We start from the raw sequence: 25493 nt of genomic DNA, 5'->3' as shown, positions 1-25493 counted from the left end.
TTCTATGTTCTATAAATACAAAGACCAACAAAGAGCCACAAAGAGAGTTATAACAGCAGGTAAAAGACTATGGAAGGAAACTTGCAGGGGACATAAAGAACAATAAGAAGAGATTTTATAGTTGGGAATTTACAGATTTTGCAGCTATATAAAGGGAAAGTGGTTGGTTAAGAGGGCTATTGGCTCACTGAAGGCTGACAGTGGGGATATTGTTAGTGACTATGGGGAAAAGGCAGACATATTGAACAATTATTTTGCTTCAATGTTCACAGCAGAAAAAGAGGAGGGCTTGCTGGAAATCCCAAAGAAATTACCAGAGGATCGGGGCAGGACTAAATAAAATGAGCTAAAATAAATCATCAATAATAGGAAAGTTAATAGAATTAAAGAGTGACAAATCCCCAGTGTTATAGCAGGTAGGAGAGCACATTGCCGATGCTCTAACCATAATCTTTCCGAGTTCCCTGGATTCAGGAGCTCTACTGCTGGATTGGAAATTCGCTCATGTCGCTCTGCTCTTTAAAGAGGGTGACAGAGAGAAACCAGGGAATTCCAGACCAGTTAGCCTGACATGGAGCAACCAAAGATGGAAGCCTTTGGAATTGAGGACAAATTACTGACATGGACAGGAGATTGGCTGAGTGGGAGGAAACAGAGAGTTGGAATAATGGGTAAGAATAGGTACAAAACTCAAATTAGCAGAATGTGATTAGTGGTGTTCCACAAGGGATCTATTTTGGGCCCACAGTTATTCACAATATTCATTAATAACTTGGATAATGGAATAAAAGTCATCTATCCAACTTTGTGATAACATAAAATTGGGCAGAATTATAGCCATTGTTGATAGCAGCTTAAAATTACAACAGGATATTAATAGATTGGATGAACGAACAAAGCTGTGGAAGACAGATTTTAATATTTCGCAAGTGCAAGATTATCCATTCCAGGCTGAAAAAAGATAGATCAGGCACAAAGTTAAATACACTGATGTCCAACAAGATTTGGGGATTCAGGTGCACAGATCTTTAAAATGCCACAAACAGATATGGAAACCAGTCAGGGCAGTGAATGGAATGCTGGCCCTGTATATCTAACAGGCTGGAGACATGGGGATATAGACATTATGCTGCAGTTATTCAAAACCCTGGTTAGCCTTCATTTAGGGTACTGAGAGCAGATTTGGGTACCACACCTTAGAAAGGATGTTTTTGGCCCTGCAGGGAGTTCAACACAGGTTTACAAGGATGAGACCTAGACATCAGGGGTGAGGGTATGAGGAGAGATGAGACAAATGAAAGCTTTAATCTCTAGAATTTGGAAGGTTAAGGGGTGACCTCATCAAGGTCTTCAGCATATTAACAGAGAAAGACAGAGTAGATAAGGACTACAGTTATTCCACCGATTGAAGATTCTAGAATTGGGGCAAAGTGTAAGAATTAGGGCCAGGCCATCTAGGGCAGACGTTAGAAAGCACTTTGACATGCAAAGACTGGTGGAGGTTTTGAACTTTCTTCCTCAAATAGTGGTTAATGCTAATTTTATTGTTGAATATAAATATGGGTCAGACAAATGTTAATGAAGCAAGGGAATTGGGGAAATGAGCCCAAGGTACCCTATGGAGTTAGACCACAGTCCACCATGACCTTACTGAATGGTGGAACAAGTAGGAGGGGCTGAATGGCCTACTTCCTATGTTTCTTTGAATTCCACAGGTTAGAAACTAGGCCAAACCATTAATTAGCTTGAACTAAACTCTTCAGGAGCTTGGTGTTTCCAATCTGTTAGAGAAATCCACAGAACATAGTTCAAAGTCTGTGCTCCTGACAGTGCGATGCACTCATGGGTTAATAACCCCTTGCTGACCTGGTACGATCCCTCATGTATAATTTAGATTAGAGCAGTGCTGGAAAAGCACAGCAGGTCAGGCAGCATCCGAGGAGCAGGAAAATCGACGTTTCAGGCAAAAGCCCTTCATCAGGAATAGAGGGTATAATGCTGAGCTTCGATTTATCGAGGGTGAGTTGCTTCTGGAGATTGGCTTTAGGTTGAGAGCACATTAAGATGGGATGAGCTCCAAACTCCAGTACTGCTGACAATGTACAATCCAGTGCTACCCTTACAGAGTGCAAACATAATTCTAGAAAAATTTAACTGCAAGAAAGCCATTAAATTATTTACAGCAAAAACTGAAGATATTCCTTCTCTGAATTTAGTTAATTAATTTTGTGAAAGAAATACAGACTGAATTCTAAATTGGTTTCATGGCATAGATTAGTTCGATTTTCTTGAACATCTCTATCTTTTCACACATCTAAAGCAGATGATGCAAATTAAAAGTTCCAAGGAGTAAGGAGACCTAAGTGGCAACTCTTTGTAAAAAATCAATTTTACCTGAGATGTCACATTTTAGACTTTCCTGTACCAATGTAATATTGTATTCAGGAGAAAGTGAGGACTGCAGATGCTGGAGATCAGAGCTGAAAAATGTGTTGCTGGAAAAGTGCAGCAGGTCAGGCAGCATCTAGGGAACAGGAGAATCGACGTTTCGGGCAGAAGCCTGAAGAAGGGCTCATGCCCGAAATGTCAATTCTCCTGCTCCTTGAATGCTGCCTGACCTGCTGCACTTTTCCAGCAACACATTTTTCAGCTCTAATATTGTGTTCAGGCTGGAATATGGTTTATCAAGTTCATACCAGGTATTAACGTGGTATCATTTTCAATCACATTGCCTATAGAAAAAAATTGTTTTGGACAAAATTCTGTGTATTTATTAAAATGAAGCTGATGCTTCATTAGTCTCTCAGTGATACCCTCTAGTTTCCCTCTAGGTATTCTTCTCTGTCAATGCTGTAGGATCAAGACCCACTCCAGGACTTGTGCTGCTTTTACATCTGAGAAGGCATGGGATAATCAGAGCTGACAAACAGTCTGATTCTATGTTTCAGGTGGAGATAAATAATCGACAGTATTATTTGAAGAAGAATCCAAAGATGTGCAGATTAAATGGTTTGGCCATGTGAAATTGTCTATTGTGTCCAGGGATTTGCAGGCTAGGTGGATTAGCCATGGGGAATGCAGGGCATCAGGGATAAGGTAGGGGGTCGGTCTGGATGGGATCACTTTGGAGGGTCGATGTAGACTCGATGGGTCAAATGGCCTTCTTCCGCACTAAGGATTCTATGACTATTCTATGAAAAGATAAGGTAATACTCCTCCAGCCCTGTTTGGCATGTGGAATTCTCTACCACAGAAAGCAGTTGAGGCCAAAACATTGAATGTTTTCAGGAAGGAATTAAAAATAGTTCTTAGGGCTAAAGGGATCAAAGGGTATGGGGGAGAGAGCAGGGACTGAGTCAGATGATCAGCCATGATCACATTGAATGGTGAAGCAGGCTAAAAGGGCTGTTGTTCCAACTTTCTATGTTCCGAAGTTTACTTAACAACTTCAACTCCATTTCTTGAGAATATGATCAGACGTTTAATAATCATATTTATCTCTGAATCATTTGGCAGCAGGTTATGTACAACCACTGCTGGGGTGGGAGCAAGGGGGAGTGGGGGGTGTAAGTCACACCACACAATCAAAGAAAAGCTTCACAAGCACTTTTAATAAGTGCAATTTAACTTTTGTGTTCTGATTTTACAAATATAATGTCTCTCATTATGTTCAACATTTCACAATTTATGTGTTTGATCTCATTATTATGCCCAGTAAAATCTGTTGTATGTATGAAAATTTAACAAGTGTAAAATGCAGTTCGGTATCCAACTCCCACACCCAATTTCCTCATTCACTGTCAAAAAGCAGCACATCTGCCTTCAAGCAAAAGATGTCCCATCACTTCTTGCAAGTTACAAGATGAAAAAAATTGTGCTCCATTAGTCTGTGATTTTCCGTAATTAGCACATTTCCATTTGTAACAGAGAAATAGCCTGCGCAAGATACTGGTATCTACTCAATTCACCAATTCAATCACTTTTGTTCTTCATTTGTTATTAATGAACATCCCTAATTGCTCCAGAGTAGGTGTTGGGAAAGCTACCTGTTTTAAAGCTTGCAGTGTCTGGGGTGCAGTTCTGCCCACAGCACCATCAGGTTGGTTTATTCTGCTTGGTAACCCTCACTGAGTGAGTTGCAAGGCCGTTTCAGAGTTAACCACATCAATACAGGGTCAGATGTCAAGTGTACCCCAGACCAGGGAAGGATGGTAGGTTTTTCTCCTGAAATGGAAACTAGGTGGCTCTGAGAGATTTTCGAAACTGGATTAAAATTTCAACATCTTCTGTACCCCAAGAAGAAAGGTCAGTGAAACTGACAAACTGGTCCAAGTGATCTTGTACACTTCAAAATGCAGTTGATTACTGGTTTGTCCCTACTGGGGGAAGAAGATTGACCCCCTGTGCATTATTACTCCAGTGATATCACTGCTATGTGCATCACTATGCCACTGAGTTCCACAGTTCCCAGCTTTGTCAGTACATTAACATTTGTTCTCTATTTTAATTTTTTATTCATTCACAGACAGGGTGTTGCTGGCTGGGCCAGGATTTATTGTCCATCTCGAATGACTGTTGAGAAGGTGGAGGTGAGCTGCCTTCCTGAACTGCTGCAGTCCATGTACTGTAGGTTGTTCCACAGTGTCCTTAGGGATTTTGAACCAGTGACAGTAAAAGAACAGTGATACATGTCTAAGTCAGGATGGTGAGTGGCTTGAAGGGGATCTTGCAGGGGGTGGCGTTCTCTTGTACCTTCTGCCTTTGTCCTACTTGATGGAAGTAGGGTCGTGGATTTGGAAGGTACTGTTGAAGGAGTTGTGGTGAATTTCTGCAGTGCATCTTGTGGAGAGTAAACGCTGCTGCTACTGAGCATCAGTGGTGGAGGGAGTGGATGTTTGTGGATGTGGTGCCAATCAAGCGGCTGCTTTGTCCTGGATGGTGTCAAGCTTCTTGTGTATTGTTGTAGCTGAACCCATTCAGTCAAGTGGGGAGTATTCCATCACCCTCCTGACTGTGCCTTGTAGATGGTGGACAGGTTTTGGGGAGTTAGGAAGCGAGTTACTCACCTCAATATTCCCAGCCTCTAGGAATCAGGAAGATTCTTTCAAATGTTTTAGGCATTTCCTCCTTTCTGTCTGGGACTAACTGATGCTGTTTATATTTCACAACTATATTGTTGCAGTTTAAGCCCCAGTTTAACATACTGGGACTATTACATGTTTTTAGGTTAAACTTTCTTTTTTATTGGAAAATTTCCCTTTCAGTTTCACAGAAGGCATGATATTATAACTGACAAATTGAAACTGCCATTGATTGTTGCCTCTCATACTAATTCCACTATTTTTCTACAGTGTAAATGGCTGGTGGTGACAGCAGGGGGCACCCTGCGGTCAGTGTCAGAATCAGGATGTTGGCCTTCAGCTGCAGCAATACAGTACGCCTGAATCGGTGCTCCGGCAGATCGACATCGGTGGCAGCGTGGCAGGCTTAGTGTTGGTGCATTGGTGGTGCATTGGTAGTGGTAATGGTGGCGTCAGCGTGGTGCTCCTGGAATGGACTGTGATACAGAGGCGTTGGTGGGCATGGAGCATGTTGTAGAGATAGCCCCCACCCACCACGATACCACACAGAGCACAAGGAAGGAGGAGGACCTTTGGTTTTCGTTATATTCTCTTTTTTACCTTAATATCATCCGGAACTCAAAATGGCATCAGAGTGTGACAACATATTCCTCTTTTCACAAGGTTTATTTGTTAAAAACAAGTGACAAAAAATCATTTAATTCAATTCAATTTAGATGAAAAAGAAGGAAATATAGTGTCTGACTAGCCTGGGTCATCAAGGTCAATGCGAATCACTTCACAAACAATTATTGTTTTAGCTAATTAGCACAGCATTAACTTTTACCCAATTGGCTTTAATAGCCAAACTCGCGTTGTTAGGGGTAACGATTCTGAGAAGTGAACCTAAGTGCTGATGAGAATTTCTCTTCGATCACTGTCTTTTTCGCATAGGACAAAGCTACTTTTGATCATTGTGGTTAGATGAGTGTCCTTGAACTAAACCACAATCTATCACACACATTGAATATTCTGAATTCCACTCTTCAGGAACAGTTACAATGAATCACAGTTTCCTTCTGTAGCACCCATTGTTACTCTGTAAATTTGTTTGATCCTTCACCCTTGAAATGACCCCACAAAGGCTGGTATCCTGTCACCAAGTCTCTCTTTATTTACACATGGAAAGCCTTTGACACAGATCCAACTCCCTCAGAGTCAGCTCTAAGAGTGCAAGGGAAATTGTTTCTCACAACCATGATTGAGTTTTTTGAGGAAGTAACCAAGAAGATTGATGAAGGTAGAGCAGTAGATATGTTTACTTGGACTTTAGGAAAGCCTTTGACAAGATTCCACATAGTAGACAAGTTAGGTCATATACAGTTCAGGGTGATCTTGCCAGTTAGCAACAAAATTGGCTTAATGGTAGGAAACAGAGGATGGTGGTGGAGGATTGTGTTTCAGACTGAGGCCTGTCACCAGCAGTGTTCCACAGGGATTGGTGCCTGATCCACTTTCATTTGTCATTTATAAAAATGATTTAGATTAAAATATCAAAGGCATGGTTAGTAAATTGGGACATTATGTTGAGGTTGTATAGGACATTGGTGAGATCTCTTCTGGAGTACTGTGTCCAGTTTTGGTTGCCCTGCCAAAGGAAGGATATTATTAAATTGGAGAGGGTTCAGAAGAGGTTTTCCAGATGTTGCTGGGAATGGAGGGTCTGAGTTATAAGGAGAGGCCGGGACTTTTTTTATTTGGAGCGTAGGAGATTGAGGGGTGACCTTATAGAAGTTTATAAGATCATGAGGGGTATAGATATGGGCAGCACTGTGGCACAGTGGTTAGCATTGCTGCCTCACAGCGCCAGAGACCCGGGTTCAATTCCCACCTCAGGCAACTGGCTGTGTGGAGTTTGCACGTTCTCCCCGTGTCTGTGTGGGTTTCCTCCGGGTGCTCCAGTTTCCTCCCACAATCCAAAAATGTGCAGGTCAGGTGAATTGGCCATGCTAAATTGCCCGTAGTGTTAGGTGCAGGAGTAAACATAGGGGAATGGGTCTAGGTTGGTGTGGACTTGTTGGGCTGAAGGGCCTGTTTCCACACTGAAAGTAATCTAATCTAATAAGGTATCATTTCCTCAGGGTGAGGGATTTCAAGACAAGTGAGTATATTTTTAAGGTGAGAGGAAAAAGATTTTAAACAGACATGACATCAGTTTTTTGACACAGAGAGTGGTTCATGTGTGGAATGAACTTCCAGAGGAAGTGGTGGATGTGGGCACAGTTACAATGTTTAAAAGACATTTGGATATGTACATGAATAAGAAATGTTTGGAGGGATATGGGTCAGGAGCAAGCAGGTGGGACTAGTTTAATTTGGGATTATGGTCAGCATGAACTGGTTGGATCGAAGGTTTTGTTTCTGTGCTGTATGATGCTATGGGGCTGTGTGAACAGAATCTCTGACACTCCTGTTGGTACCTGTCAGCCAGGGATCCCTGACTGGACCAGATTAACAGGCCCAATCAGAGAACTTCTCTTCTGTAAGGACCAACTGGCTGATCTCCTTTCGATCACTACAACCCACCAGGTCTTTCACACTTTCTGATTGATGGTGGTACAATACTGGTTCAACTAAAAAACTGTTACTAGTAAACCGCGTTTTCACTGGAGCTGAAATTGGTGAGACAGCAACTGCAGAGAATACCTTATCTTTGGTTTCTTTAAACCTCTGTGAGACATGAGCTGCCCAATTCCCATTGAACTGGCTCAGAGACCATTTCATACCACAAGGGTTAAGAGTCAGTTACATTGCTGTGGGTCTGGGGTTACATGTAGGCCAGACAGAGAATGATGACAGAATTCCTTCCCTAAAGCCTTTTAGTGAACCAGGTGGGTTTTAATGTGATGATAGTTTCATGACATCATGAAAGTGTGCATTCCAAAGAATGGAGGAACTGAAAGAGCTACTTAATGAGAACGTATAAGAATCCACAGAAATGGACTCCTTCAGGAAAAAGAAATAATAAATGTGTGGAAGACAAACTGTTAAAGATCTCAAAACATCTGACCCGCAGCTTGAATTACAACATTGAGATACTTTGTGGGGTAACACTGTAAACTCGACGTCGAGAAATTCTGGAGGGTTTGTTGTGATATGAGGCACCATTCAGTTTCCAAAACAATTGGATAATTTTAAATGGAATATTTTAATGACTTGAGAAGGATTAAAACCTTACGGAAAAAGTGAACTTAAGACATAAATCCTGCATCCACTGGTGTCAGAAGAGGAAATCCAGTTGATTACCATACTCTGGTCATAAAAATGAGTTCAAAACCCTGAAACACCTTCAAAGGGCACTGAGTGTCTGAAATATCTACTGAAGCAAACCGATTCTGTAGGTATTGTGAGAACTTCAAACAATAAGATCCCATGGCTGAGACGAGCTTTCAAATTCCAACAGCTGATATGACAGCATCTGATTCTCCAGAGCATGAGAGAGGCTGAGGTTAGGAATTATCCATCCAATGGCTTTAACACTGCACTGCCATCTCTACAGTACCCGTGTGGGCTAGCTGCCCTGCCCTGTGGTGCCAAACTCAGAAACACAATAAACAGCTGCCCCCATTAAAGATGGGCAAACTCACCAAACACAGCTGCCAGGAAAATCAAAAACACAGTCACCAAACTCAGGTAAAACAAAGAGAGAAGGACAGTGGGAGTGGTTTGTATAGCGAGACAGCACGGTACAAGTGGCAAAACTCCAGGAGTGATTGCAATGCAAGGGACCCTCAGGAATGAAGGACATACAAGGACCACCAATCAGAGGAGAGGTGCTGAGGGCTTGGGGCTGGAAGCCAGTGAGAGACAGAGGAGAGAATGGGATGCTGGTGGAACAGACATCTCTCTGAGCAGTGAACAATGAGGTGCAAACCAGTCCTGGCACTGACAAACTGGCACACACCAATAGTACCAGCAGTGGAAGGAACTGGGTATGGCCAGGGCAGGCAGCCTGGGCCAGGTGTACCAACCATAATTTAAGAGCAAGTAGCAAACTAGTAAAATAGTTGGACAAATAGGAAGTTATTTTGTTCTCATTTTGTCTGGAGTTAAATGTTTGATTTATTTTACAAATCACCAAAAACAAATTGTCTAATAAATGAAAAGTATGTTAAATTAAGCATTTTGACATAACCTATTAACACTTTCAGCTTATATACTCTAGGAGACACCACTGTAAGACTGAGATGAGGAGGAATTTCTTCTCTCAGAGGGTTGTGAGTCTTTGGAATTCCTGGCCACAGAGAGCTCTGGGACTAGAGTCCTTGTATATATTTAAGGCTGAGATCAATAGATTTTTGATCAGTCGGGGAATCAAGGGTGATGGAGAAATGTGGGAAAATGGATGTGAGGAATGTTTGATCAGCCATGACCCTACTGAATGGCAGAGCAAGGTCAAGGGGCCGAATGGTCTACTTCTGTTCCTATTTCTTATGACTTTATGATTAAAAATAAACAGTCAAAGACAAAATTAAGCTGGTAATAATTATGTTTCAGAAGGTATTTGATAAAGTTCAAACACAAGATTTTCAAACAGAATGCTGCCATGTGCAGAATTCAGGACAGGTTTGTCAACTTGGACTGAATATTATCTTGGCAGTAGAAAGCAGGAGGGAAATATGAAAGGCTATCTGGAAGGCAATTAATGAATGAATCTGAGCAGGAATCTGATCTGTGCCCTTTTATTATTTACGCTGTCCATAAATGATATGGTGGAGGGAACTTTTAATGATGATGTATTGTAAACTTTCAGATAGCACCACAGCTTGTGGTCAGGTGAATGCTATGAAGCTGATTGATAGCATTTCCAACAATCCATTTAAACTTAGTAGACAGATTAACAGATAAAAGATGCATTTAAATTTGAATGATATACACACTGAAACATTAAACATGATACATGGGTCAATTGTAAAGAAGGATAAAATATACAGACATGATTTGGAAACTGTGAAAAATGTATTAAACTTTAAATGACTGATGGTTAACATTGGTAAAACCGAAGCCATTGTTTTCAATCCCCTTTCTAAACCAAGTTTCCCAAATACAGATTCCATCCCCATTTTTCTGAGACTGAATTACTCCGCATCCATAACCTCAGCCATTTCAGTTTATCAGCTACAGGAGCCCTCACTCAGGTTGTCATCACCTCTAGACTTGACCATTTTAATGCACTTCATCTTAGCCTCAAAAATCCTACCCTCTTCTTACAAGGTGAAACTCTGCTGTCTGTGCCCATATTCACACCACACCGTGTTCACTGATCATCCCTGTGCCTGGTAACCCACAGTGGGCTGATAAAGTTATGCATTGATTCAACATCACTTTCAAATTCCTTCAGCATCTCACCTTTCCTTATTTAGATAATCCCTCCCAGACCCACACAGGTGGCAGCCTGCCTTTGAATGGAAGTGGCTGTGTGTTTGGAAGGTGCTGTCTGAGGATCTTTGTGAATTTCTGCAGAGCATCTTGTAGATGGTACACATTGCTGCTACTGAGCGTCGGTGCTAAAGGGAGTGGATGTTTGTGGATATGGTGTCAATTAAGTAGGAGCTGCTTGTCCTGGGTAATGTCAAGATCCTTGTTGTTGGACTTATCACCCTCCAGGCAGGTGGGGAGTATTCCATCACATTCTTGACTTATGCCTCATAGATGATGGACAGGTTGGGGAATCGGGGGTGAGTTACTTGCTGTAGGATTCTGAATCTCGGACCTGCTCTTGTACTCACTGTATTGATACAATGAGTCCAGTTGAGCTTCTGGTCAATTGTAACCCCCAGGATGTTGATAGTGGAGCATTCAGTGATGGTAAAGCCATTGAATGTCAAAGGGTGATGGTTAGATTCACTTTTGTTGAAAGTCATTGCCGGGCATTTGTGTGGTGTGTATATTATCTGCCCCTTGTCTGCCTAAACCTGGATATTGTCCAGGTCTTGCTGCATGTGGACATGAACTGTCTCAATATCTGCAGAGTTGTGAATGGTGCTGAACATTGTGCAATCATCAGCGACCATCCCACATCTGACCTTATGATGGAGCAAAGGTCATAGCTGAAGCAGCTGAAAATGGTTGGGCCTAGGACACTACCCTGAGGAACTCCTGCAGAGATGTCCTGGAGCTGAGATGACTGACATCCAACAACCACAGCCATCTTCCAATGTGCCAAGTTTGACTCCGACCAGTGGAGAGTTTTCCTGCTGATTCCAATTGATTCCAGTTTTGCCAGGGCTCCTTGACGCCATACTCAATCAACTGTGACATCAAGGGGAGGTGGTGGTGAAGTGCTATTGTCATTGGATGATTAATTCAGAAACCCAGGCTGACAATTCGGGGATAAGGTTTAAATCTCACCATGAAAGATAGTGAGACTGGAGTTCAACAGAGAAAAGAAATTGCAATTGAAAAGTTAGGTTAATATGGACTGTGTAATGACTATTGTAAAACCTATCTGTTTTATGCATGCCTTTTAGAGAAGGGAATCTGCTGTCCTTACCTGGTCTGGCCTACATTTGATTTGATTATTGTCACAGGTACCAAAGTACACTGAAAAGTATTGTTTTACATGCTATCTAGACAAATCATACCTTACATAAGTACATCAGGGCAATGGAACAGAATGCAAAATGTACTGTTACAGCCACAGAGTAGGTACAGAGAAAGATCAACTTGAATATATGAGAGGTCCATTCATAAGTTTGATAATAGCAGGGAAGAAGCTGTCCTTGAATTTGTTTGTACCTGTTTTCAAACTTTTTTTTATCTTCTGTCTGATGGAAGAGGGTGGAATAGAATATAACTGGGGTGGGGGTGGTCTTTGATTCTGTTGGCTGATTTGCATGATGGACTGGGCTGTGTTCACAACTCTCTGTAATTTTTTGTGTTCTTGGGCAGAACAGTTGCCATACTGAGCTGTGATGCATCCAGATAGAATACTTTCTATGTGCATCTATACAAATTGGTGACGGTCATTGTGGGCATACTGATTGCAGTGACATGCAAGTTCAGACCCACAGCAATGTGGTTGATTTTTAACCGGCCTCTGAAAAGAGCTGGAAAGTTGTTCCAGTTAAGGGTGTTTAGGAATGGGTAATAAAAGTTGGTCTTATCATTGATGCATCCAATAGATGAGTAGAAAAATCCAACTTTCATAACTCATGCACAAAAACACCTGGAGCCCTCTGCATCTCTAAATTCTGTAGTTATTCCCTGTTTAAGTAATACTTTTATTTACCTTTCCTTCCAAAGTGAAAAACTACCATTTTCGTACATCGCCACTTCCCTGGTCATACATTATACTCCATCGCCACTTCCCTGGTCATACATTTGGCAGCACAATGGCACAGTGGCTAGCACTGCTGCCTCACTGTGCCAGAGACCCGGGTTCAATTCCCGCCTCGGGCAACTGTCTGTGTGGAGTTTGCACATTTCTCCTTATGTCTGCGTGGGTTTTCTCCGGGTGCTCCGGTTTCCTCCCACAGTCCACAAATGTCCAGGTTAGGTGAATTGGCCATGCATTAGGTGAAGGGGTAAATGTAGACGAATGGGTCTGGGTGGATTGCTCTTCAGAGGGTCGGTGTGGACTTGTTGGGCTGAAGGGCCTGTTTCCACACTGTAAGTAATCTAATCTAATTATACTCCATCGCCACTTCCCTGGTCATACATTATACTCCATCGCCACTTCCCTGGTCATACATTATACTCCATAGCCACTTCCCTGGTCAAGTGGTTTGCTTGAACACTGGTCCCAATAGAGAGCAACTCTTTGAAGTGGAGTTAGTGTAGCCTTCTCTTAGATCTCAAAAGCTGTACACCTTTCCCCCTGTTCTTATCCTGTTTCCCGACTGGAAAATTCAGCAAGTTAATGGATTACACTTGCTCAGGGAGAGGGCAGCCTCCCAGAGGAAAACAAAACCTCTAAAACTTGCAAATGATGTACAGTGGCCTGATTCACCTTGACGTGGAGGCCCAATATGGTAAGTATGTTCACCTATATTCCTCCAAAGCCCTGGCCTCACCCCCATCCCAATCTCACAGCCCCACTTCTGGAAAAGGAGCTTGGGGCAATTGATGAATTTAGCTGCTGTCTAATCTTCCAACTAAGAGAAAATAAGGACTGCAGATGCTGGAGATCAGAGTCGAGAGTATGGTGCTGGAAAAGCACAGCAGGTCAGGCAGCATCCAAGAAGCAGGAAAATCGACGTTCCTGATGAAAGGTTTATGCCTGAAATGTTGACTAATCTACTCTTGCCCCTGTCGGGGACTAAAGGCTCTGTTCACAGAATCCAAACCATGAATTGAACCTCGAGAAAAATAAATTCCATCTATTTAAGTGAGGAATAGAAAGTAAAATAAAGATTGGGAAAAGGAGGAATGAAAAAGACAGAAAAGTTGAAAGTAAATAATTTGAGATTTGTCCTGCAATAATCTGGATTGATGCATAGGCAGAATTTAAAGGAATTTTAGTAAACTGGATTAAACTGTGACTTCCCTAGTCTATCGCTATGGACTTCTTACAAATGTTGAAGGTCAGGCATGGTCTGTTTTTTTTTACTGGCTCTGTAAAAACAAATTCACAAAGGTTTTCAAACTCACAGGAACTTTAGCTCGTGGACAGAGTAAGATGGAAATGCATAAACGTACTTACTCTATTTTTTTAAACTTTTCAAATCCTGCAGCCACATAATGGGATCCATTCTGTAGATCATTTAACTGAAGAACCCGATGTCCCCCACTTGGTGTGTAAATATTTCTCACAGCCACAGGGGCATTGATGTTATTGGTCACTTCATTTAAAAAAGACTCAAAAGTCAGGATCTGCCTCTGGTTCACCACAAGCTTTCTTCCAGTGAAGAAAGGGTCTCCATTCCTAAAGACCACCACATTCTTTGCTTGAGGCACAAGAGGGGTACCTGCTGAGGCCATTTCCCTCAACTTAAGCCCAGCTTTTCTCCCCTTTATCACATACTTCAGCTGCTTCGAAAGTTATTGAGTGCCGTGAGTGACTGTGCTGTGCAAAGCTACCTTTGGTTTCCATGGTGCTGTTTTCATCAATGGTTGCTTTGTGTGTTGTGCAGCCAGTAGAACATAGCTCAAGTCAATAAGATAAATTTACATCTATTGTTTGGTTACATGCTTCTAAATCAAAGTGTCTGAACCCTAAGCCATTCCCATTTCCAGTAAATGGGGATGGAGTGAAGCCCCACTCCCCATGTCAACTACATCCGCCTTTCGAAATGGGACAGCATTCTGTCTCAAATTTCTAATCCGAGCTTAGTTTGGTTTTAGTTTGTGGGCACAGATTATACCATCTAACCTTATGTAGAAATGCACAGAATAGAATTCCATCAAGAATTAATATCAGATCATCATAAGGAATGATCTACACCCTGCTAATGGCGCCATCATATAGCAGTGCTCCAGCATCCTCAGGTGATGTGTAAAATAGATAAAGCTTCGTTGTTGCTGGCTTTCAACAGGATAGTTACCATGGAGATATGGGACAATGATGTTTGGGTCTTTAGTAATCAAACCGAACAAATGATCTGATAACAGTTCTGTTTGCTTATTAACAGATTAGGTTTTGTTTTTAACTTTATTCATAACTTGAATGCAGGAAAATGAGAAAGATGTGGATGAATATCTCTCTGAACTGAAGCCCTCTCCCTGGAATATTAGCAGACTGTAACTGCATTCTGCTGGCATTGTGCTGTTAAGTTCATACACAAAACTACGTGGGCTGTGCGCTGCATGGAAGCACTACCCTCAGTAATGTACCATTTGTCTGATAATTCAATTGTTTAGACATCCATGACAAAGAGAATTTACCTAAAACTTGCAGGTCTTAATTAACATGAAAATGAAGGATATGTTGAAAGTGTCATTTAGACCCGGGGTGTTCTGATTAACAGATTCAACTGTCTCACCTACCAGCTCCAGGATTTGTTTTATAAATATGTTCATGAATTTTTCTCAACTGGATTACAGAATTTTATTAGTTTTTATTTGTGAAATTCATCCTTTCAAGAGGATTATTGCAAGGGCATGGAAGATCGTTATTAAGCCACCAACCTAGTGGGAATGGAATGGGTTCTGCTCAGATATTGTTTTAAATCTCATTTGATTTGCACTTTCTGTCAAGTGTAAAGCTGAGCGGGGTAGTGAGAGAGCTGCACCTGCTCCCATTTCTGATTAACAGGCTGGGTAAAATCTGACACTTCAATAATTTCACATCCCTTCTCAGCAAAATCTCTTTCTTAGCTGAAATACAATCATGATTAAATCTGGGAGTAAACACTTCCATCCTTGCCCGGTCTCATGCATTCACCCCATCCTGGGTCTTTCTGATCCATAAAATTTTGGTAAAGTTGCATCTGGAAAATTGCATCAGCTGGTGAACACTGTACTGAGATTGCCAAAACTTTTACAGTGAGCCATTGGGGCCATTTACATTGGGTTGAAATCAAATTCATGATCCAATGATGAAACTCTAAAATCTACCACGTGCTTGATTTTCAACATGATTTTTTGAAATAACTTTTTATTCCACTGTTATTCTTTCATAGAAACTTTCCACATTTTACCATTAATCCTCCACGTTAACTTTTCAAATTATAAGCTTGGTAGAAATTATACTGGCCTTTCTGATTATGAGGGGTTTTTCAAAACTTTTTATAGACATACTGACATGAAAGGATTGAGATAACAATAATTCTGTGTGCATTTCTTCTTTATCTTGGGTTCAGTTACATAAAGTCAAAAGAGACTGTTTGGAAAACCCTTCAAACTAACAATGTTTGGTGCTTCTCTTGAAGTTTATTAGGGCTCCCTCTTTACCTCACTCTGAACAGTCAGATGTATTTTTCAGTTTAGATGTAATTTCTAAATACTGGATTTGTGTGGACAAACAAAATGTCATTAACTCTGTGTTATCTCTGTGTGCTGCTTGGTGTGGTAACATTTTTATATCCATTTCACTTTCATGTTCTTCCTCTTGTGAATAAAGGGAAGGAGAAAGAAAAGACAAGGCAGGAAGAAGGTGAGAAATGATGGGAGCTTGGTGATATTAAGAGGTTCCTTATAAAATAACCAGTTTTGTTTATTTTACACCTTCTCTGCCATCTTCACACTTCACCCAAATTCTGCCAGCATCATACATTTCCCCACTTGTTCTTGTCTACTTCAATTATCAGACTTGGAGGCATAATTTTCCAGCATTGTATCTACAGCTGCCTGTCCATCCTGAACAAAAACTAATCTCTGATTGACGATACTAATGTATTAATGTATCAGGAAAGATGGAATGGGGTGAGATATAAACAATGTGACACTATGAAAAAAAGGTTTCATGAGATTTTTTAAAACTGCATTGATGACTGTTAAAAAATAAAAAAAAGCAATTTTCAGAGATGTGCAGACACACAATGACCAGAGAATATGATGAACTTTTAATTTCCATGACTTCTTAAAGCAGTTACTATTTCCTGCACCTAAAAGCTTGACTGTTACAGCACGGTATTTTGTCGGGGTACTTAAATTTCTAAATTGCTGTAAGATTTAGCAGATTGTGGTATTTCTAATGTACTGTGTGTCACAGACGAATGTAGAATCTTTTGTTCCTTTTCCCTGTGGTAAGGAACAGAAAAATATAAAACATTAAATTCTGTTAACTCTTTGTTTATTTTTGTTACCTTCTAGATTATTTTATATCAAACAATCAATCTCTGATGCTTTGTTTGCTCTTGTAATGGCAGTTAGTAAATGGATTTCAGTAATAAAGGTTGTTTGTTAAAAAAAGTGCTTGAATTGTATTATAACTTTTCCAAAGAGTATTGTGGGCTACGTGCAACAAAAAAAGGTACTCTGCAATGTTAGTCACAGTTAATTTTTAATAAACATTTTAACACTATAATCTTCCGTTTCATAAAACTCTTATCAAACTGTTAGATATACATTCAATTTCAGCTGATCTCTGGGAATCACATGATGTGGTGTTTACTGTGGAAAATTAAACTCTGATTTAAAATCTTGTTCTGCTTATTTACTTTATGAATATTAGGAGTGATTGATTCTCTTTCATTCATATTTATCAGAGAAATGAGTAAATTATTTAACTACTTAATCATTATTTGAATAAGCACAATGCCAAAATTTAAAGTAGTTTTGCATTTAAAACAACCAAGGATAATTTTCCCTCACGTTATGTTGGGGAGATTTCTGATGTAGCTTGGATATGCAAAGGGAGAATACTAAGTATTCTGTTAAATTTCTGTCCATTTCTGATCAAGGAGTAATTATCTGGTGTCACTTCCAGTGATGTGGAAACACTATCCAATAACTGGCAAAACTTGGCTAATGTGGCAATAATTAAGGCATGTTAAATGTCTGAAGTTGTTTCATTATCATCATTGCAACATTGGAACACCAGCAAGTTGCTGTTGTCCAGCTCTGCTGGAGCTGCTGTTAGCTTTCCTGGGAAACAAATATAGAAAGGGATAAAACCAACATGATAGGTATCTCTTTATCAATAACCTTGACCTTGTTGCTAAAGCAATGAATACTGTTACAACAAAATGATGAAGTCTTTATGTCAGAAAATGAGTCACAAATTGGAATGAAAATATTTTACTGATCAACGCTTTGTCATTAGTTTCTGTTGAATTTAGATTCTGGTTCAGACATATTTGTGATTCTTTGATCTACCAATGGCCATTCTAAAGAAATTCAAAGCTGAGTATAATTTAGCATTAATTGCCAAAACCGGTGATTTTCCCTTCCCATGATATAACGATGGTTGCAAACCTCTTTACCTGGGTGTAGTTTCTTTTACTGATGTTTAAAGAGACATTGTTTAATCACATTCTTCAGGATTCTCTTTGCAATGTTGGTCTTCCTCAGCTGGACAAAGATCAAACCAAAAAATGAATTGTAGACTGTAAGTATGACTTAACTGCAAATGTTTGTCATCTATTAACCAATGTTTCGTCCCTTTCTGATTTCCACTCTCACCACCCCACCTTTTTGTTTGTACACCTTCTTTATAGAACATAGAACGTTACAGCGCAGAACAGGCCCTTTGCCCCGAGCTGTTGCGCAGACCTGTGAAACCAATCTGAAGCCCAGTATGTAAATTTCCACGGCAGCAATGTTTGATTTAGAGTCATAGAGTCATAGAGATGTACAGCATGGAAACAGACCCTTTGGTCCAACCCGTCCATGCCAACCAGATATCCCAACCCAATCTAGTCCCACCTGCCAGCACCCGGCTCATATCCCTCCAAACCCTTCCTATTCATATACCCATCCAAATGCATCTTAAATGTTGCAATTGTACCAGCCTCCATCACTTCCTCTGGCAGCTCATTCCATACACGTACCACCTTCTGTGTGCCTGTTCAGCCTCTTCCTATAGCTCAAATCCTCCAACCTTAGCAACATCCTTGTAAATCTTTTCTAAACCCTTTCACATTTCACAACATCTTTCCGAAAGGAAGGAGACCAGAATTGCACGCAATATTCCAACAGTGGCCTAACCAATGTCCTGTACAGCCACAGCATGATTCCCAACTCCTGTACTCAATACTCTGACCAATAAAGGTAAGCATACCAAATGCCACCTTCACTATCCTATCTACCTGAGACTCCACTTTCAAGGAGCTATAAACCTGCACTCCAAGGGCTCTTTGTTCAGCAACACTCCCTAGGACCTTCCCATTAAGTGTATAAGTCCTGCTAAGATTTGCTTTCCCAAAATGCAGCACCTCACATTTATCTGAATTAAACTCCATCTGCCACTTCTCAGCCCATTGGTCCATCTGGTCCAGATCCTGTTGTAATCTGAGGTAACCCTTTCGCTGATTTGATTTTGCATTGGGCTGTGTTCTTCACCTAACCACCTCTTAGTCAATTAATGACAAGGTTCGTGAAAATTGCTTCCAACAATTCTTTTCAACTCAGTTTGGAGTCAGGACCCAAAATCTCTTACTAGTCCTGACCCCAGACTAAAGTACCAGTCCTGAGTCTTCACGGTGGCAGTGGACCTCCATTTTCATATTGAAATGAAACTTTTGCATATTTTCATCTTCATTAGGGCCATCCAAAAATTAGAGTCAGTGGCTAAGCCAACAGCTCAACCCTCTCCACAATGTTACTCCTGCTTCTGCCATATTTTGAGAGATGAATAATGTTTGCCATTAGATGACAATTGCCTCAATACAGGTTTTATTCTGCTGCCTGAGGTGTTTATCTCACCAAAGCTTCAGATGAGAGTAACATTGGGATGGGTTCATTGAACAATCTGTAATTTGTTTTTGTTGGAGATCAGTAACTGGCAGGTAAAAACTGAATCAGTTCAGAGTTTGCAGATAGCTTGGCTCTCGGGCTTTCCATCCCCTGAGAGAGTGTATCCATTTCCCTGAGCTTTCTTAAAAAACTAGACACAGGAATTTGTACCAGACAAAATGTCCTGAAGTGTGACGGATTGAAGAGTGGGCATTCGCTATATGTTATTCTAACGTATATTGCATTTTACATTCTAAAAATTGCAATTAATTACTGTACATGTTCACAACCGTGAGGCATAAACATGGGACATTGACTGAAAAACTCTAGTCTTTTTTGCCACTGTACCTTGTTGGCATATATCAGGCTCAACTGGTGGAGGAGCAATATCTGATAATACAGGAGGGCTGCTGCAGGGAGTTGGAGGGCGTGAATTCAGGGGTTTTAGGGATTCTATTTCTGGGAGTTCTTCAGCTGGTTGGCAATCACTCACAGCAGACTCAGAACAGAGCTGAAGGAAAGACAATGAGAGAAGAATTAACAAGATGTAGCCAAGTAGAGGAGTGGCAAACATGCAAAGTCCCGAGCTGAAGTCTTCAGTTAAGACAAATCATGGTTCAGGTCTAATGTATCTTAATTACATTTAAAGTGTTGATATTCAATTTGCTCTATGATCATATTAAATCTTGTTCCTACTTTGCTGTAAATGTGAATATTACATCACAGTAAACTAGTCTACTTTGTAAGTGTGTGTACTTGTAACATGCTAAAACGAATGTAAATTAATCAAACACCTTAACATGGCACTAAACGTTTATTAAATGCCTAAATTGATTTTATTATTAATCAGTTAAAAAAAAAGCCTGTGTTTTCACCAAAGAAACTTGGAGCTATGGTTCATATTTGGATTTCGGATTTGATTTGATTTGTTTTTGTGACTTATTAAAATAATTATCGCGAGGATGGCATTCTGTGAACTGAAAGCTGCACAATAATGAAACATTGGGAAATTGATTCCTCTTCAGTCTGTCAGACCTCAGTTGAAATTGCCTAATGCAAAATTCTGAGCTATGATAGAAGTCTGAATTTCAACAACAGTCACATAGCAACCAAAATCATTGCAGCACTGAGCTCAACAGAAGGTGGGGGATTGATGTCAGGAATATCAGCCGTGTAAATAAAGCAACTAATCCAGAGACTTCAAAGGTCCGTGTGAAGAGTCCTGAAACTCTTCATCAACCACATTATGAAAAAGACCACAGTAGGCTTCAATTCCATCAGCAGTGTGGTTAGTAATCTGCTGACACTGTCGCTATGGAAACAAGCTTATTTGAGATTATTCTAAGCTTTTAGTATAAGTGGAATAGCTCTTATGCTGTCTAACATATTAACTATGCCCTTTAGTCTTTGTTATATTACATCAGTCACACACAGTACATTCTCCAATTTGAGGCTGCACTATCTGAACCAGTCACCTTGAAGCCAAAATGCTCAAAATGTGTGTGAATAGAAATGTGGCTTTCTTGAGGGGCTGACACTAGAGAATATTTCGTATTGCTGATGACAAATTAACTTTGCTAATTTTGGATTATAGGAAGAACAAATCTCCAGCATTCTATAGCCAGAGTGACAAATAGGTGACTTAAGTGAAAATCAGAATACTACGAATCCTGGATATCTGAAATAAAAGCAGAAAATGGTGGAAGCACTCAGCAGTTTTAGCAGTGTCTGTGGGGAATGAGACCGAGTTAATGCTCTGGTCATTGGGAACAAACAGATACTCTGTTGTCAGAAGCAACCTGACCTTTTACGTCTTTCAGGTATTCCCTGTTTGTAGGAGAAATAGGTGAATCTGTGTGCCATGTTCAAGGGGTTGTCCACTCCCTCAGCTTTGGGCTACTCAATCCCCTGGAGAAGATTCCTGTTTTATTTAATAAAAATTAGCACTATGTACAGATAAAAATCTTGGCTTCACATACTGTCATTCAAAAGAAGTCTGCACCTGAGTAAACCAGCCCACTTCCTGATTGGTTGATGTTTTCTGGGTACAGAAGCGCATCACGCTCCATTTTGTGGATGCACCATTTTGTTTGTGCACTGTTTGGTCAAAGTTACTGCACACTCTCAATTGCACAGCATCCCACTCACTCCACACCACCCCCTCCTTTACCCCGTCCCATAGGCCAGCACAATTTAGGGCAGAACTGTCCTCTCCTGGGGCATGGTGGGGAGGGAGGAGGTTTGTGATAATTGGTGGCCTGTCACCTGCTATCTTCTTGCCACCTGAGGAATGACGTTCGGGTTGGCAATGTTCACCTGCCTGCCACACCACCCACTGAGGCCTTTCAGGGCTCAGTCAGTGATGCTGACTGAGTTGTCATCAGACTGAATTCAGCTCCCAGTACCAATCCCCTGAATGGTAAAACAAAGCAGCCTTCCAGCTGTTTTGAGGGGGCTCAATCCTCCCCAGTCTGGGGATGGTCAGGGGTTGGGATTAGGATGCTTTCATATAAAGCAACCCTCATGCCTTTGTACCACTGCGTCCCTCTGACCTCATGACTCCCACCCATGATGCGCTCCCTTGGAAAGGTCACTGTTCCTGGACTTTGCTGTTGCTGTTCCACCTCATCCTCTGGAGGCACTGTTGCTCACCAAGGCTGCTGGCCTCTAGTTGGCCATTAAGGTGTGATATTAACATCCCAGGAAGTGATGCACCAAAAAGCTTGGGGAGAAAGTGAGGACTGCAGATGCTGGAGATCAGAGCTGAAAATGCGTTGCTGGAAAAGCGCAGCAGGTCAGGCAACATCCAAGGAACAGGAGAATCGACATTTCGGGCATAAGCCCTTCTTCAGGAATGCATTCCTGAAGAAGGGCTTATGCCCGAAACGTCGATTCTCCTATTCCTTGGATGCTGCCTGACCTGCTGCACCAAAAAGCTAACCAGGAAACCAATTAGGTTTCTGATAGGCTCAAGATCCACTGGGTTCCCTCTGTGGTAATCAGAGTGTGCCCCACAAGCTAAAACACCTACCAACACAGAAATTCGTTCAGAAAATGCCAGCCTCCATTTCAGATTGTCCAACATGTGACAACTGTGTTACGTGAGTTTGAAGTATCCCGTGCTGAACCTTATCCTTCAGGTGAAAGGCCAACATTCCAATAGACTGTAGATATTCAAGGCCTCAAAAATACTGGGCTAAACTTTACCAGAAATCGATAAAGTGTCAGTTTTGTTGAGTTTCACGGAGGGATTCTCTCTGTGAGTTCTACTGAGTTTGCTCACACTATCTTCCCACACTCTCCTCATTACTTCCTATGACACCTGTATTGTCCCACTCACCACAGGCAGAAACACTGTCCACTGGTGAGATGTCCCGGGATTCCTGGCACTATTTTTAAAGTCCAGCCAGGCACCCAGTCAAGTGCTGGCTATCCACAGCTTCCCCATACAATTCCTGCCAATTGTTCCAGGTGTATCATGCAGAGAGGAATTGGCACATGGGGTCCTGATGAATGGAGGTGGGGGGAAAGGTGTGTGTGGTCACTACCTATGGAGTGTGCCGTGAGATGATGGTGTTTGATGGAGGTCTGGAGGGGCAAGAGGTGAACTGGAGTCTCCAGGAACCTATTTGGACTTTCATATAGGGAATTGTCTCCATCTGGTTTCTATCTGCAGGGAGTTGGAGGTATGAGTAGAATAGGAAATTGCATATTAGTGAGGAGAGGTGATGAAATAATGGGTTGTTAATTAATGTTAATATATGTTAATGTATGTAAAGAGCCCTCTCACCATTTTTCTGTGAGAATCACATCTCATTCTTCAACACTCAGCTGGAAAATGGGACATTTTGCTCTCGATATTGGGAAGCTGTTCATTGGCCAAATCACACAATTCTCCCAAATTTGTCACCAATATTGGTGGAAACTGTACATCCATTCTCATTGAATGAGAGGAGAACCAGAAGCAAACACAGAAAGTGCTGGAGAAATTCAGCAAGTCCCGCAGTGTCTGTGGTGGGAGACAAATGTTTCGAGTCCAGTTTTGACTCTTCTCCAGAATTCAGCTGATATAGTGCTGACAGTAGGCAAACTGTCACCTTTTATCATCCAGATTCTTACAAGAAGAAAGACGCTTGAGTTGCCATATGTGGGAGTAAGCCAGAACCAATGGTATCGACTACAGAAGACATAAATAAGACAGAATGAACATTTTCATTTCAACTTAAATTTAACGAAAAAGAAAGCACATGATTGGCTGGACTACCTTTGGGATGTCTGGAATGTTTGTATCAAGCAATTGGTTTTGGAGTTTTTTTGGAAGGTTTTCAGAGTTTGCAGTCTCTGATGTGATTCCCAAAGCATCATTCAAGGTTTGAATGATCTTGCCCTTGTAGAATGCAGCGATGCTGTGATCATCCTGTACATACTGATCAATTACCCAATCAACCATCTCACAGTCATCCTCCCAGTCATAGGGAAGAAGTGAGGAACTCTGCCTGATCCAAGCTCTGCCAGTCTGGTTTTCAGGATTTGCGTTATTCCAAGCAAAGAGACTAGAGAAAGAGGAACATTGAAATGATAAATAGATAGCCTGTGAAAATAAATTGTCATGCACAAATGGAAATAATTTAGAAAATCTTAGCTCAATTTGCAGAAGAACAAGTTTATCTTGTAACATTTAAAAACATTGGAACCATCAGACTGGGGTGCTAACAAGCCTGTGTTTTTCTTTTTACTAAATATTCTCTTGAATTTTTTTTGAGAGACTGAAATTTCCTGAGGAAGAAGTAGCAGAAGGGCATTCATTCCAGTTGTAAATTACGATAATCTTGTGAATTCTCTACCTTTTCTCTCTATCCATTGCCTTCTCTCAGAGTTACTACCTCAAGTCTGTCTGGACCAAACCTTATGAGGTTCTTTCTGACTCTGCTAACCATTTGTTATTTCTTTTCAAAATACTTCAACTGGTTTCTGTGGCCACCTTAATCTCAACTTGTTTATTCTTCACTCTCAGTTTGTTTCTGTATCTAGGATACCACACACTTGATCTAGTCTATTGCTATAATTTCATAATGCTTGAGAGATAATGCAACAGTGAGAAAGGCGATTCCTGACAGCTACAACCCATAATATAGATTTGAGAAATTCAGAACCTGATTGAAAAATGAAATGCTTCTGGACTATAGAAAAACTCATGAAAGTAAAATAAAATCACAATCAAATCCTCAGGATGTTCCAAGATGGTTTTACAACTGATGGATTACTTTTCTAAATGAAGTCATTTGTTGCTTCATGTGAGGAATGATGACAGGCAATTTACCGATAACATACACAAGGAATAGTCTGAGCGTTGAGTGCTTGAATGGATTTGTTTCGTACATACCGTTAGAAATTTGTTGAAAATTTCTTGAGCAGAATAAATAGAAGCCAGTCCCAATTCAGGGTTGGCTAGTCATTCTGTACATGATGTCCCATACATTACTCAGCACCATTTACAATAATCAGTTGCTTTCATAATAGAGTGGCATTACACAGTGACCTAGCAATGGGTACCTGATGGTGCTGGCCACTCCTGGTGGCTTAGTCCTCATTTCGAGGAAACCTGGGAGCTGGGTTCACCTGCAGCAAGCTGCTAGGCAAATTGCCTTCAGAGAAAGTGGCTCTCAGCTTTATGCTAAAATAGGATTGAGACAACTGAGAGAGAGAGGGACTGGTTTGTGGCAGACCAGAATATGGGGTCCAGACTAGAGTCATGAGGAGAGGGTTGAGACAGTAGTGGGGAACAGTGAGCTGCAGCAACGTTTTTTCACGAACTCACTTGAGAAGATTGCCTGCTAATGTAGATATTTTCTGATCCGTTCATTTGGAGTTATTATTACACAGCTCTGGAGGAGGTAGGACTTAAACCCAGGCTTCCTTGTTCAGACGCCACCACTGCATCACAAGAAGAGTGGCTTTTTAGGCGAACTGTCTAGGCCTGCAAATGTCCTGGGCATCCATCGAGTTGTGGATGGAATCTGGACAGGGTCTGGGGGAGGTGGGTTAGGGTTCGATTTGTGGCAGCACTAAACAGCAATGGGAGTCAGGGCTGGGGTG

The 25493-nt window shown here is 41.1% G+C and overlaps 2 protein-coding genes across 2 annotated transcripts in view; both read right to left on the bottom strand.

The window, feature by feature from the left end:
• The window catches only part of LOC122563372 (doublecortin domain-containing protein 2B-like), a 27704-nt gene extending 13662 nt beyond the window's left edge, over positions 1-14042 (bottom strand). Inside the window, exon 1 of the mRNA XM_043717113.1 lies at positions 13765-14042. Within this exon, the coding sequence (XP_043573048.1) occupies positions 13765-14042 (278 nt within the window). The remainder of the gene's footprint in view (positions 1-13764) is intronic.
• Positions 14043-15833: 1791 nt separating this feature from the next.
• LOC122563402 overlaps positions 15834-25493 on the bottom strand; it is a 21342-nt gene continuing 11682 nt past the window's right edge. The window contains exons 4-7 of the mRNA XM_043717140.1: positions 23662-23950; positions 19746-19908; positions 17927-18014; positions 15834-16742 (exon numbers count right to left, since the gene is read on the bottom strand). Of these exons, the coding sequence (XP_043573075.1) occupies positions 17968-18014; positions 19746-19908; positions 23662-23950 (499 nt within the window). The 3' untranslated portion in view covers positions 15834-16742; positions 17927-17967. The remainder of the gene's footprint in view (positions 16743-17926; positions 18015-19745; positions 19909-23661; positions 23951-25493) is intronic.

The sequence above is a fragment of the Chiloscyllium plagiosum genome, chromosome 27 (genome assembly GCF_004010195.1).
Source record: "Chiloscyllium plagiosum isolate BGI_BamShark_2017 chromosome 27, ASM401019v2, whole genome shotgun sequence".
NCBI classification, from domain to species: Eukaryota; Metazoa; Chordata; class Chondrichthyes; order Orectolobiformes; family Hemiscylliidae; genus Chiloscyllium; species Chiloscyllium plagiosum.
Note: the sequence above shows the minus strand (reverse complement) of the source record. Positions and strands in the feature narration are given on the sequence as shown.